The 12,977-nt window shown below is 45.9% G+C and overlaps 1 protein-coding gene across 2 annotated transcripts in view; it reads left to right on the top strand.

Annotated features, from left to right (window-relative positions):
- Positions 1 to 12,977, top strand: part of SH3PXD2A (SH3 and PX domains 2A) — a 272,059-nt gene that overhangs the window by 184,571 nt on the left and 74,511 nt on the right. For both annotated transcript variants that reach the window (XM_055720441.1, XM_055720440.1), the window contains exon 7: positions 11,919 to 12,050. In XM_055720441.1, the coding sequence (XP_055576416.1) occupies positions 11,919 to 12,050 (132 nt within the window). The remainder of the gene's footprint in view (positions 1 to 11,918; positions 12,051 to 12,977) is intronic.

Consider the following 12,977-nt stretch of genomic DNA (forward strand, 5'->3'; position numbering starts at 1 on the left):
TGTGGGGGTTGGTGTTAGGAGCAGAACTGGGATGCTGTTGCCTTAGGAGTGGCTTGCTCTGAGCAGGCAACTTTAATTTCCCTTCCAAAGGCTGAGATTTCCCCCCCACCTCCAAGTCATCTGAGACCAGCCGGCGCTCAGCCGTGCAGCAACAAGGGAGAGGAGAGGCAGGAAGCGAGGGTTTGTTCGTTTACCGTTACCAATCCCATTGGAAACCGGCTCCAAGCCCCATGCAGAATTCCAGTAAAACTCTGTCCTAAAGGGGAAACCCAGGTCCATTCAAAGCTTGTGTTTTGTTGGCTCGGGCACAGTGTGCTTCTGGGGCCTCTGACCTCCTCCCTGTACCCTGGCTCCCTCCGCGGCTCTTCATTTGAGCTCTCTGTGAAGTGGAATCCATCACTAATGTCTGATATTTTTATTATTTGTAGGGGGGACTCTTAAAAGCTGGTAGCAATTAGAGCTTAAATGTCTTGGAATAAAAAAAAAAATCCCCAAGAAGGAAGTTTAATGCTAAGCAGATGTGCAGGAGCAGCTGAAATATGCTAGCTGTCTTCTGCTTCAGAAGCAACCTCATCCACATCTAGCTGCTGTCAGGCTGAGGCAGCCGAGAAGTGCTGCTGCTTTTGTGCTGCTGCTGGGGCCAGGGAGCCTATGTTGGGGACCTGTGGGATTGTTTACCAGATAATACTTAGATTGCCCCTTTCTAACTTAGACCAATAGTTTTGACAAGGAGGAAAAAATTACTTTGTTTAAAAAGAAATGAAAAAAAAAAATTGATAGTCACTAACAGGATTGGTTTTTATGGGGAGTTTGGTTCCTTGAGATCTCACAGGGGGCGTTTGTAGATATGGCTACCGAGTGTCTAAGTTTAAACGCCCTCTCTTCTTGGGCAGGCAGATTCAGGGTAGCCCTAAGCTTGTGCTAAGTGCAGCTTCTTTGCTCTATCTTTAATTGTTGGCTGTTTCAGCACTTTGCTGCCAACTTGGATTGGGACAAACTGAAACCTTCCCAGTTGCTCCTGCAATATGTCTTCTGCTTTATTTATCGCTGCCATATTCAGGTTCTTCTGTCTGGAAGAAGATCTGACAGCTGACTGAAGTTCATAATCCAGTTCCTGAAGGCAGTGAAGTCTATTCAAAAGCTAATAGACAAGTCGCTGACAACAACTCCTTCACACCTTTTCCCGTGCATGCCTCAAGTCTGTAATAGAAACATGCTGTATATACCCTCCATAAGCTAGAGCACAAGTTACTCTGCCAAATGATTTCCTGTTGTACTCTACCAATGCAGAGCCTTTCTTTTTTTTTTTCTTTTTCTTAAATGGTAAGCCAAAGTAAATTATAGTAATGTACCATAGTGTATTTTGTACTGTATTGTGACAATACAGCGTATGAGTTTGGGAGTTAGATTGTTGGAAACCTTCAGTTTTTTCTCCAGACTGCCACTATTGAGAACTTACTGAAAAGTAAATGAAATACCGAATCCATGTGAATTCCGGTTTTGCTCTAACGCAATAAAAATTGTGTGCCTGATCTAAAGAAAGGATTCCGAAACTTCACCATTCCATTAGCACTGAGGAAACGCAGCAGTGTGTTTCTTGGACCTCTGGTTTCCAGTGCAGAGGTTTGAAAGCAGTTTCGTATGTTTTGTGTCATGCTAGCAATTTCTCAGTTACATACATACTAGTCATATACATTACTGATTTTTGGCTGCCTTGATAGTAATCTGCAGGTCAAAAGATAAGTCAAATAGACGAGGGCACCAGTACAGCTTGCTCCTCTCTCCAAGTGACTGAAGGGTGCATCTTCTCTGCTGTTAAACTGAGGGGTCCAGAACTGGGTTCCCCATTGCAAATGAGTTTTTTAAATTGCATTTTGGTATTGTTTGCTAGAATTTAGGAAATTCTTAGCCTGTCATATAAACAAGCCTCCTCATCTCTTCTCCCAGGCAATGTGACAGTGACAGCTGCCCTTCTGCTCCCTCATCCCACAGAAGGGGAATGTCTGCTGGTTCTTATGTAGAAATGGGGGCAAACCTGCCAACTTTTAAAATGTGCTTCCAGTGTATTCAAACAAAAAAATAACACTTAACATTTGAAGATTATTCCCAGAATCCCAACCCAAGTATTTACACCTCGTTTCATGGAGGGGGAGGGAAGTCTTTGACCTTGTTGGTAGCAACTCTGTTAGCTTTTTCCTAAACCAGGTTTCTGCCTCATATTCATTGGCTAAAAAATGGTATTTCTAGTTAACTTTGGATGTACCTTTATTGGAGCTTTGTATTCTTTTTCCATTGAGCATTATTTGTCTATTGTTATTTTCCTTAATGCTATTCCAGGGTAACAAAATGCTTGTAGAAACTTGCATGTGTGTGCTAAGCTGCTCTCTGTGAGTTGCCTGTTGGTCTTTTGGGGATCATTAACAGCTGCAAAGCTAAATACTTTTGCAGGTTTGAGGCTTAACAAGTCAAACTGTCTCTTGGTGTGCATTACCTGTCCTATTGGGAGTGAGCTCAGAGCATATCTTATTCCAAGATCTCAGAGTTGGATCACTACAGATCAGTTTCATAAGCTCTGCAAGTCCCCTAAAACATAAAAATTAACCGGGTAGTTCTTATGACTTGACCTTTAACTGAGTCCCTATCGTGCCAACACCACTCTTAAGAAACCTAACATCTCTTTCAAAGCTGTCTTGACTAACTTTAAAACTTTCTGGTATGACTGTTTTCTTGTTTCTCTAATTACTTTCTCTTTTCATGGCTGCCCTCTTCTTGGATTTCAAGTTTGGATGTCCAGTTTGTCTGAGACTCCAAAAAAGAGTGTCGCTCCAGGTAAATTCTCATGTCTTGGTGTTCTGCATGCTATTAAAAAGAGAATTCTGTAGTTCAAACTGTGTGGTTTTGGAGTTGTCTTCAATATGAGTCTCTGGCGCATATAGCCAGGGTCTTTCTCTGCTTGTGTATTGTTTTTTCATGATGCATGATTTCTGATAAGAGCTTTGCTGTGATGACTGCTGCCTCACTTTGATGTCACCACTAGCAGCGGATAGTAGCTTGGTGTGTTGTATCTTCATGCTTAACTCAAAGCTGCAATCCAAAGCAGCTTCCCCTCATGTGGTAGGTTGACCCTGGCCACAGCTAAGTACCTGCACAGCTGCTCTCTCACTGTCCCATGTGGGATGGAGGAGAAAAGAGGAGCAAAAGTGAGAAATCTTGTGGGTCAAGACACAGGAGAAAAACATGACACTGTGCTCCTTGTTCTTCTGAAATGCTCTTTTGCTTTTCCACAGTAAGTAGAAACAGTTTTGTGTGGAAAACGTTGGACTCGGGAAGATGCAAAATTGTCATGGGCACATGAGACTCCTTGTCACCAGGAGTTGGGAAGGAGGAAGGAGCAGAGAAACAACTTCTAGCTGAGGTGTCAGGGTCTGAGGAGAAGTAGACCAATACAAGGCAAAACCTAAGCTTTATAGCGTAAGGAATTGGGACTTCTCCTGAGTAACCAGTGGATTTCTTCTGCAAACAGTTGTCACCTGACATGGAATACCAGAGAAGGGATCTTGTCTTCCTTCAGACTTAGGAAAAATGATCACAAGCTGTAGATGCTGTGTTTGTACAGGATGCTGGCCTGGTCACCCAGGCAGTTAAGGCCACACATACGTCTCAAGGCAAGGAAAGGTAGAAACACTCCTGCTCCTTTCCATACCTGACTTGGTAAACATTCAAGTTCATGCCCTGCTCAAAGTATGTGAACAAAATCCCACCATCCTCAATGGATGAGTGCTTGCTTGTCTGAGGATTTTGTAGGGAAGACTGCTGTGATTTCAGAACTGCTATTCCTGACAGAAGTTGAATATAACGCGGTGTGTGGGGGTGTGTGTGGGTGTGTGTGTGTGTGTGTGTGTGTGCGTGCCTGATCTTAGCAGAGTAGGTCTAAATTCAGGAGGGATAAAAAATGCAGAAATACCTGAAGTATTCATTCACAGGAGCCTGGTGGCTGAAAGGACACCAGGGAGCTCAGACAGGGAAACAGAAAAAGGCTAAGCAGGAGAGAAATGTGTTGAGATGGAGACAGAAGAGGTGGTGTTGCTTGGGAATAATGACAAGAAGCCCTCAGATTAGCCGGCTGGGGTGGGATGAGGCTCTGGATTTCTCTCTCTACATCCGTTGGGACTGTTTCATGTTGCTATATGTAAAATGACAAATAGAATGCCAAGGCTTGCATCCTTCTTGAAGGGCAAGGAAGTAAAATCTCAAACAGATATAAATTTCTTCCCTTCTGCTGACTGTTTTTAACTAAATGCATGTTGCTAGTTTAGTTCCAAAAAAATCTGTGCATGATGATAGGGCAAATGTGACTAATTGCATTGCATGGTGCTCAAGAAGGTGATTGTTGATACATAGTCCTGCTCAGAAGTCTTCTGCTACATTTGCAGGTTCTTAGCTCCCTATGCTGTTCCAGTTCACACGGCCTTTCAGTTTACTTCTCATCTAAAAGAATCCACAGTTTCCAACACAGCTAGTCGTCAGTCCAGATCTGCCATGGGCTGTATACTAATGTGGCAGGCTGACAGAGCAGCCTTGAATTTGAATATGATCTTGACCCGTCCAGCGCGTACCTGTGTCCTGAACTGGGGGCTGGGGACTGGAACAGAAGCCAGTTTCATGCTGCCTGAGCTCCAGCTGAGGGCGCGAACCTGCTCTGTGAAGTGGTCACTAACCAAGGATTGCAAGTGGTTTGATTTCCTACTTCGGGTAAAGGTGCCATACAGCCAGATCCTGAGAGGTGCTGTGGTGGGGCACTAGTTTGGGCCACCCCAACTGCCATTAAATTCCTTGGCTAGTCTGCTTTGTGCCGTGTGAAGTGATGTCAATGTGTTGCGCTGCTGAGCAGGACTAGGGCAAATACCAGAGTATATAGGTGACTTCAGCCTGGTGGAAGACCCTGTCTAGCAGCTGTTTGAAAATCTCCAAGCAGTTTAACAGATTTGTGTGCAAAATACTTAAGTATTCTTAACTGTTGCTACCTGTAACCTACTTGGTTGAAATTGCTGTTCAGGGAGCCAACTTTCCAAGAAGGAGTGGGAAGAGGACTCTTTTTTTTTTTTCCTTTCACCCTCCTGCCGCTAATTTTTCTTGGCTCTGTCGTAGAACCTAGCAGATCAAAAATAAAAAATAAGATCCTGAGACTAACAAGCTCCACTTGGCAAAGGGCAGCACTGAATTTGTCTGTTTGTCAGGATTTTGTTGGAAATGCTGCTGAGGACTGTAAAGAAGGAAGAACTGAACTGGAGAACTCGCTTGAGAGCGTGCCTGCCATTTACCATGGGCCAAGCTCGTTCTTGACTCCCTCCCCGTGGGGGTTGTGTTTTGCTGCTGATTTTAGCTGTGTGTCAGACACGTACTCCACTGCTGGAAGCCATAGTCAACCTTAAAGCTGCCCCTAGTCCCAAACTCTTGAAGGCTTATCCAGATCTTAGTTCTTAGAAGTGCTAGAAAATACAACGTGTGCCTTATGCTGGGGAATGAATCCAGGCACAGGTTAATTTTCTGCTGCTGTGATTGCTGGTCATATTCCCTTGTTGGTGGCAATGCATGCTGTTGGCTTGGGCTCCCTGTAGCTATTTGTAGCAGCAACCCAGGGGGGCAGGAGGAAGCTAATGCAGCTCATGGAGACACCTTCTATACCAGGTTTCTGCCTGTATAGCCAGAAAGATAGGAAAGACTGGAGTTGTAGCTGCTCTTCAGGGAAGCTGTTGCCCCATGTACTGAAGGGCTTGCAGAGCACATGAGCACTGTGGAGTTGAGGAAGGTGTGTGTAGGGATGCTCACTTACAAAGAAGCTTCTTGTACACTCATCATGGCTGCTGACCTGGGGTGAGAGGGCTTGCACGCTAACCTGGCCAGCACTGGGCGCATAGTGCTCAGCCTTGGTTTATTCTCAGGCATTCTTTGCATTTGGACTAGGTTTTAGGCTAAACTTCTCAGCCTTTGGGTGTTCTGAATTACTTAAGCAGTCAGATCCAAACCTTTCTCTTTCTGCTTTCAGTCCTGTCTTTGCCTAACAGCAGAGTGTCACCTGCTTCTGAAACTTTTGTGAAAAACCAACAGGTTTGCTTTGTTTTTTATGAAGAGCTACCTGGCCAAACTCAGGAAAGAACTACAGAAATTACAGTGTATTAATAACCCATTTGATAGACTTACCCAAACATTTGTTTTCATCTGTAATGAGGCAAAGGGACTTTTGCCAGTATTGCTTTATTGCTGAGACCTGGACCGGACTTGCACTGAATTCCTTTAGTTACTATGGGTGATTCTGACTTTTGTCTCTGTCCCTAAATTTTTGTGGCTCAGAATGGCTACACCAAGAGCAGCTGAACACTGCTAGAATTGAGGGGGATTCCTGTCTGGCAGAAGGGATGGAGACTAATCCCTTTTCCTATTGCCACAACCTGTGGGTGGCCTTTTACCTCCAATAATTGATGTGTAAATATAGCCTGAATTTTGGTAAGTGGGAAGGGGCTGAAGAGTGACAGGCTGGAGTCCTGGAATATCCAGGAGATGAGTCAAAGGCCTGATTGCTAAGGGCACAGGTGTGAAAAAGGGCACAGAATGAAAAAAAAGAATGAACAAACAAGCAAACAAAAATCCAAAACAACAAAACCCCACGACACTGAATAGATGAGAGATCCTAGGCTTAGAAACGTGGGTTTGATCTGACTTGTGTTGTCCCAAAGGAGATTTGTAGGAGGCTTCATCAGTCTCGTCCCATTGCTTACTCTAGGAACTGGTTATTTTAGGAACTGCTTTTCCAAGACCCCTGTGAGATTGTGAGCTCGTGTGCTTTACGTGGTAAAGTCTGCTTTTGATCTTGTGTGCAACAGACACTTAACCCAATTTTTAGGCAGACCTAAGCTCTCTATTTTAAAATCCTTGGGGGTAGATCACTGGTGGAAGGCTCAAAGAAAACATGCCATTTTAATATGTTTATTTATCATAGTGATGTGGTCCTTCTGGTAAGAAAGAAAAGTAGAGCTTTCAGGGGAAGAAAATCCCTGTGTTTAGAGCTGGGCATATGATTGTTGTGAGGGCATGGACTGATGTGAGGGTTTTAAGTAGGTTTGCTGCTCTTCTGGGTATTCTTTTTTTATCTACCCCCCGCCTCCTTCCCCAAGAGGAGTTTTCCAGAGATATGTAAAGGCTTGCCCTTCAAGAATTGGCTTTAACAAGAAACCACAGCTCTAGATCCAAGCTACCACTATTACTCCTCCCTATGTACAGAGAAGTGCAGAGCTCTGACTTTATCATATGGAATGCCATGACACTTGGGGATGCTTTCTGCCAGACACCCCTGCATGCAGACCCTGCACGTGACCTCAGCAGTGTGCCCGGGTCGGAAGAGCTGGACTACCTGCCAGTTGGTTGTTCAGCTGTGAATCATCCTTATGGCGTTCACTGACCGTTTCTGTGGTTTTGGCTTCTTCCACAAAACTTCCACTGACCAGCCCAGTACTAATTCATTTAGTCTGAATCTGTAAACACTTGATTGATAATCATAAAAGGGCAATATAAAAGCCTGTGCACTGTATGGATTAAAAGAGCAGACATGTTTATAGCCTGATAACAACGGCATACTCTGGCAAAGATCAGGAGTCTCAGATTTCCATATCCAGATGATTTTATTTTTGGAGTCCAGTTGGTGGTTTTAATTTTTGGCTATTGCAAAACCATCATAGGTCTTAGCTGTTGCAACACAGGAGGAGGAGGAGGAAGACGTTGCTTGGAACGGGTGCTCTGCGCTCTTATTTAGGAGGCTTTCCCAGTAGTTGCTGGTCTCGTGAGTACAGTGGGAGGAATGACGCTCCCTCCTCACTGCCCAGTGAGGGGGACAGGGTGCAACTGTGTCACTTAGTGCCAGCTCTGAGGGGCATGGACAAGCTCCGATGACATTTCTGCCCAGCCCAAGGAAAGGGGTTGCTGAGGTGAGGAGCGGGAGGATTGTAAAGTGGAGCCCTATGGAGAGGAGGAGGGGTATCCTCAAGACTTTAACCAGGAAACGGACTCGCGGCAAAAAGAAATGGAGAGGCAAGCAAACTCTTACTTCAGCCAGCAATCTGTCATGCGCTTTGCTCTGGGGAGGGCTTGCAAGTTGGAGCTAAATCAAAATACTAATTCTGCTTTTTTTGTGGGAGAGGAGGGGGGAACTTCACCTGGCACATCAGCCTTATCCTATCCTCTGCTCTCTGTTTCTCCTGCCTGGACTGAAGAGGCTTTTTAAAAAGTGGGGCTGCAGTGTCGGGAGCAGCACAGCATGCATGTGAGCTTGCTGGGGAACTCGTGCCACTCTGTATCCCTCCTGCCTGGCGTGCTTCACACGGAGCAGGCTGTTACTCTTCAATGTAATGCTGTGTTCGGTGTCTCAAATTAGATCTGAATCAATTGGCAAGGATGCAGAAGCGCCCACGGCAGCGGGCGTTAATTGGTGCTGTGCTCTCTGTGGGGCTGCCTGTCTTGTTCTCTTGAGAATCCCCTTTGGGAGGGGAACCTGCAGTCTGACTTAACATAACAGCAATACTGTGGGCATCCTGAGTGTCTTTGAGGAGTAATTCATATAAAGATGCTTGTGGGGAATGGAAGGCTGAGGAGGGTTAAAGTGCCTGAAGGGAGTATAGTAACAACCTAAACTAGGCTACCCAGAAGATGTTTAAGGCTTTTGATTACTGGGAGGAGCTGTGTCTCTGTCTTCCTTCCTCCTTTCCTTCTTTCTTTACTGTTACTGAAGTCTTTCCCACTGTGCAGTACCTAATTCTGGGCAAGCATCAGTCTGGCAGCTGTGGGGACCCCACCCCTCCAAAGGTGGGTAGGGGTTGGGGGTATCATCTAGGTATGATCTGCTATAGCTGTAAATGAACAAGCTTGTTTGACCTGGGTTACTTCTTTGACCAAGGAATTTATCACTTTTTTTTTTTTTTTTCTTAATAAGAACCCTGTAAAACTCAAGCTTCTTTGAACAGTCTCTTGATCGTGTATGTTGCCCCAGCCACTGTAGTGACAAATAAATCCTCCTGCAGTGAGCACTTTATCCAAGGCAGGACAGAGTAAACAGCATCATGAAGTCCTACTGGGTTTTGGAGATGTGAGTGCAGACACAAGATACCTGACAAGGTGGGTTCTAAAGCCACTTTTTTTTAGAGCCAGAGTTGCAGAGGTGGATTTGAAGTGCTGCTTCTCAGGGTTTCCTGGCAAGGGTGCTCACTGAGCACACAGTCCCTGGCTTGCCCTTGGTGGCTGGCAGCGGGGCGCTTGCCAGCCTGCACTCCAAGCCTGGTCCTCCCCTTGCTCTTAGCAGGGACATGTGCGTGACATGAGCACCACTCCTGCCACCAAGCCAGTGCTGTGGTTTTGGGTTTTGTCTCAATCTACTCCCATGAAAACTGTCCAGGAGATTAGAGGAAAGAAGGCTAGCAAGTAGCCTCCTACATGTCCCCTGCTCCCTCTGCCACTGTTCGGTCCCTCCTTTTGCATTTTCACACAATGAATTCTTTGCTGCTGCTCATTCATAAACGTAAGGCCATGACACCTTTTGTTCTGGTTTAGAGAACTGGTATTTATCTTAAGACTAAAACGAAGTAGGGGTTGTAGGTTTTACTTGCATAAATAGGTTGCAGGAGGATGATCATGCTGCCCCATTCTGAGCTGAAGAAGGGACTGTGTGGGAAGCAGTGTGAAAGAGGGGAAAGCACTGTATCCCACCCTAGGTAACCCAGTTAGCACTAGTTTAAACCAGAACACACAAGTCAAGCTGATTCATCGCAAACAGAAACACGATGCTTATTTGGAATGAACAGCTGTGGTGAAAATTTTTATTACAAATTACAATGTTGTCAGTTCATGGTCTTCTTCCCCTGTTCCTGCTACTGGCTGTGGTTCAACTACCTAGAAAAGCTAAATCTCTTAAACACAAAGTTCTAGAGGAGATGACTCCTCTTTAAAGAAAATTAGCTTACGTAACCCGAGGAAAGTCAGGCACGCTTAGGGAGTAAGGTAGTCTTCTGATTTTCTGGATTTCTTAAATCTGGTCCAAAGAGAGGCATTGTGATAGCGTTTCCTGAAAGGAAACTGTTGAATTAATTGCTTTTTGTTCTAGGATTTTCATTTCACAGGATGCTGTTTTAATGGCTGATGCATTCTTCACCTCTTTCTTGGCAGGGATGCTAATTATTTGTCTGTAGAATCACTTCGCATATGAAACACATATGAACATGCTGCGTTTGGAAATATGGCAGTGAGCATCCTGTGCTTGGCTGTCAGTCCCCTGACTTGTCTGGTGGACAGTTTCAGACCATGCTGCTTCCTTCCCGTCTCTTATAGCCAATTTGTCATCAGAGAATCAGGAGACTGGGAGTCTGCTCCTGGCTCTGCCCCCATCACGTGAAATGGGACTTTCAGCAAGTCGTACATCTGCTTCTGTCTCCCCTTTCCATCTGCATCTTAATCTAGGGAGACAGGAACTGCCTCTTGATATGTAAAATGTGTAATAATGCTCTTGGCCCAAACGGCTCTGCCCTAATACACGTTGCTGTAATTCAGGAAACCTGTAAAATAGTTTTGTGTTGGGGCATGTTGGCTCTTAGAGATTGTGGGTGCTTTTTGTTCTGGTCAGACACTTTGAAGAGTGTATAAATGAGGGCAAATTAATAAAACCTGGTGTCCTAAAGGTTCTTGTGTTTTTTCAAGGCAGTTTCCAGGCGGTCTGTGCCTGGGCTTGAGACTGCGGAGGCCCCCATCTGCACTGTTTATGTTGCACCAGGGAGCCGAGATGTGTCTCACACAGCAAGCAGCAGCGTGAGGAGGTCTCCCTCCACATCTGGTGCGGTGGTGTGCCCGCCTTGCAGCTCCACCCCAAAACACACGATTTCGGTTTCGGGGTGGAAAAGTCAGAAATCAAAAAAAAACCCCAACAAACCAAACCTAAGAAGAAACTCCAGGAATGTGGGGGAAGGGAGGAGAACAGTTATTTTGCACCTCTTTTTGCCCCTGTTTGTGTGAGAGCCTGCTCTCATTCATAAACGGCCCTGACAGCTGAAAGCCCTCGGTACGGAGAGAAACCAAACAACTGGAGAGGTTGGCTCCCAGGGCTCCGAAAAGGCGCCGAAGAGCGATGGAGAGGGGGAAGCCGGAGCGCGCCGTGCCCCTGTCCCACTCACGGCCGCTCCGCCGTGGGGAATGCGGAACTGCGGGGCAGGCGGGGGGTGGCCGTGTTCGAGTAAGGATCTGGCGCTATAACTTTTTTTTCTTCTTCTTGTGTTTCAAGCAAACACTCTTCCCCGCCCTCCCCTCTCTCCCTCCACCCCACCTCCCTCTCTTTCAGTCCTGCTCATGTGTTTCTATTTAAGGGCTGCAGTGCAGACGAATATGATTGGCATCTACAGCCCCCTCTTGACTTTCAGCACAAGCCTTTAGAGTGGAGAAGGAGCTGAGCCGCCAAGGGGAGAGCTGTTTTTTCTTTGGGTTTACTGGGGGGATGGCTCAGCTGTGGATTTATGCTGCTTCTGCCCAGGATTTTTCTCTCTGAATGGGAGCAAGGATTATGCAAACCATGTTGGGAAGAGGTTTACTTTCAGAATCCATCATGAAACTTTGCAACTAATTCACTGTTTTCAGCTCCTATTCGTATTTTTTTTTTCCTCCCCTTTTTTCTTCTTCTTCTCTCCAATGTCCCTCTGTGCTGCTGGGTTGTGGGCCAGAGGAGGCTGTTTCTATATGGCCAGCCATTTGGGGATATGCTGCGAGCCAAGGTTGTTTGCTGATTCGCTTGGCTCTGGTGACAAGTTGGCCTGTTGTGAATCGGATGGACGGAGGTCGCTCTCAAGGAGCCATGGCTGGAAGCTGGCTTACGGCTTGCTTTTTCCCTTCCCCAGGTGCTGATGCTAGCTCTGAACCCATGATCCTGGAGCAATATGTGGTGGTGTCCAACTATGAGAAGCAGGAGAACTCTGAGATCAGCCTCCAGGCTGGAGAGGTCGTGGATGTCATAGAGAAAAACGAAAGCGGTAAGACACGTTTGCTCCTTTTCCCTGTTCCAATGGTCCGATTTTTGCATGTGTTCCTCTTCCTCCAGTTTCCTCGTCACTACTTGTACGTTAGCTCCATCTGGTACAGTTACTGTACTGAGCATGTTGAAGTTTCTCAGTGTTGATTTGGGACGGGGGCCAAATGTTGCCTTCTCCCATAAGAATGTTTCATAGGTTTTGTGCGTTAATTAGCCAAAGTACGCTAATGGAAAACGAAGGTGAAGGAGAGAAGGATCTGCAGCTAATGAAGCTGATGTATAGTAGACTGATAGAGTTGCCCTGCTGTCTCTTCAAGTCTCTGTCAGCATTTCCATTACTAACTCCCTTTTTTGGAGGATTTATAGGATGAGTGTTTAAAAATTGCTTGGGATGAAACTTGGCTTGACAGCTTAGCCCATGGCCCAGAGTTTGGTAGGGAGGGGAGAGAATGTGCGTAGATAAATACGTGGTCATGCACAGTTTCAAAACTTCTTGCAGAAGTGTTAATTGGGGAAGCTTGAGGCAAGCAGGCAGAGGCTGTCATGTAAAAGCAAGACGAAATCCCTTCTGCCATCTGTGGAACAACCAGCTTCACTTGGAAAATGAGATTTTTTTGGCAAGTGTTTGTATAGATGTCTTTTCGTGTACTTTAACTCTTGGATGCCTGGTAGCTTTGACTCGAGCTGAACACAGCAGACTGTGTACGTGTGAGTGGTTGGAGCGGGTTAGCAGCTGGTTTGAATAACTGCCTGTCTTCAGCAGTTCCCCCTCCTCCCCTCCAGCACTCTTTGTGTATTAAACCAGAGATGTTGTCCAGGACTGGTTTCCAGCCCACTCATGACTTGTGTGTCCTCATCTAGAGGAGCTGCTGGCATTCGGAGCCGTTCAAGCAAAGTCTCACGTTGTGGTAGCTCCACATGCAGGGCC

Source organism: Falco cherrug, chromosome 9 (genome assembly GCF_023634085.1).
Source record: "Falco cherrug isolate bFalChe1 chromosome 9, bFalChe1.pri, whole genome shotgun sequence".
Classification (NCBI taxonomy): domain Eukaryota; kingdom Metazoa; phylum Chordata; class Aves; order Falconiformes; family Falconidae; genus Falco; species Falco cherrug.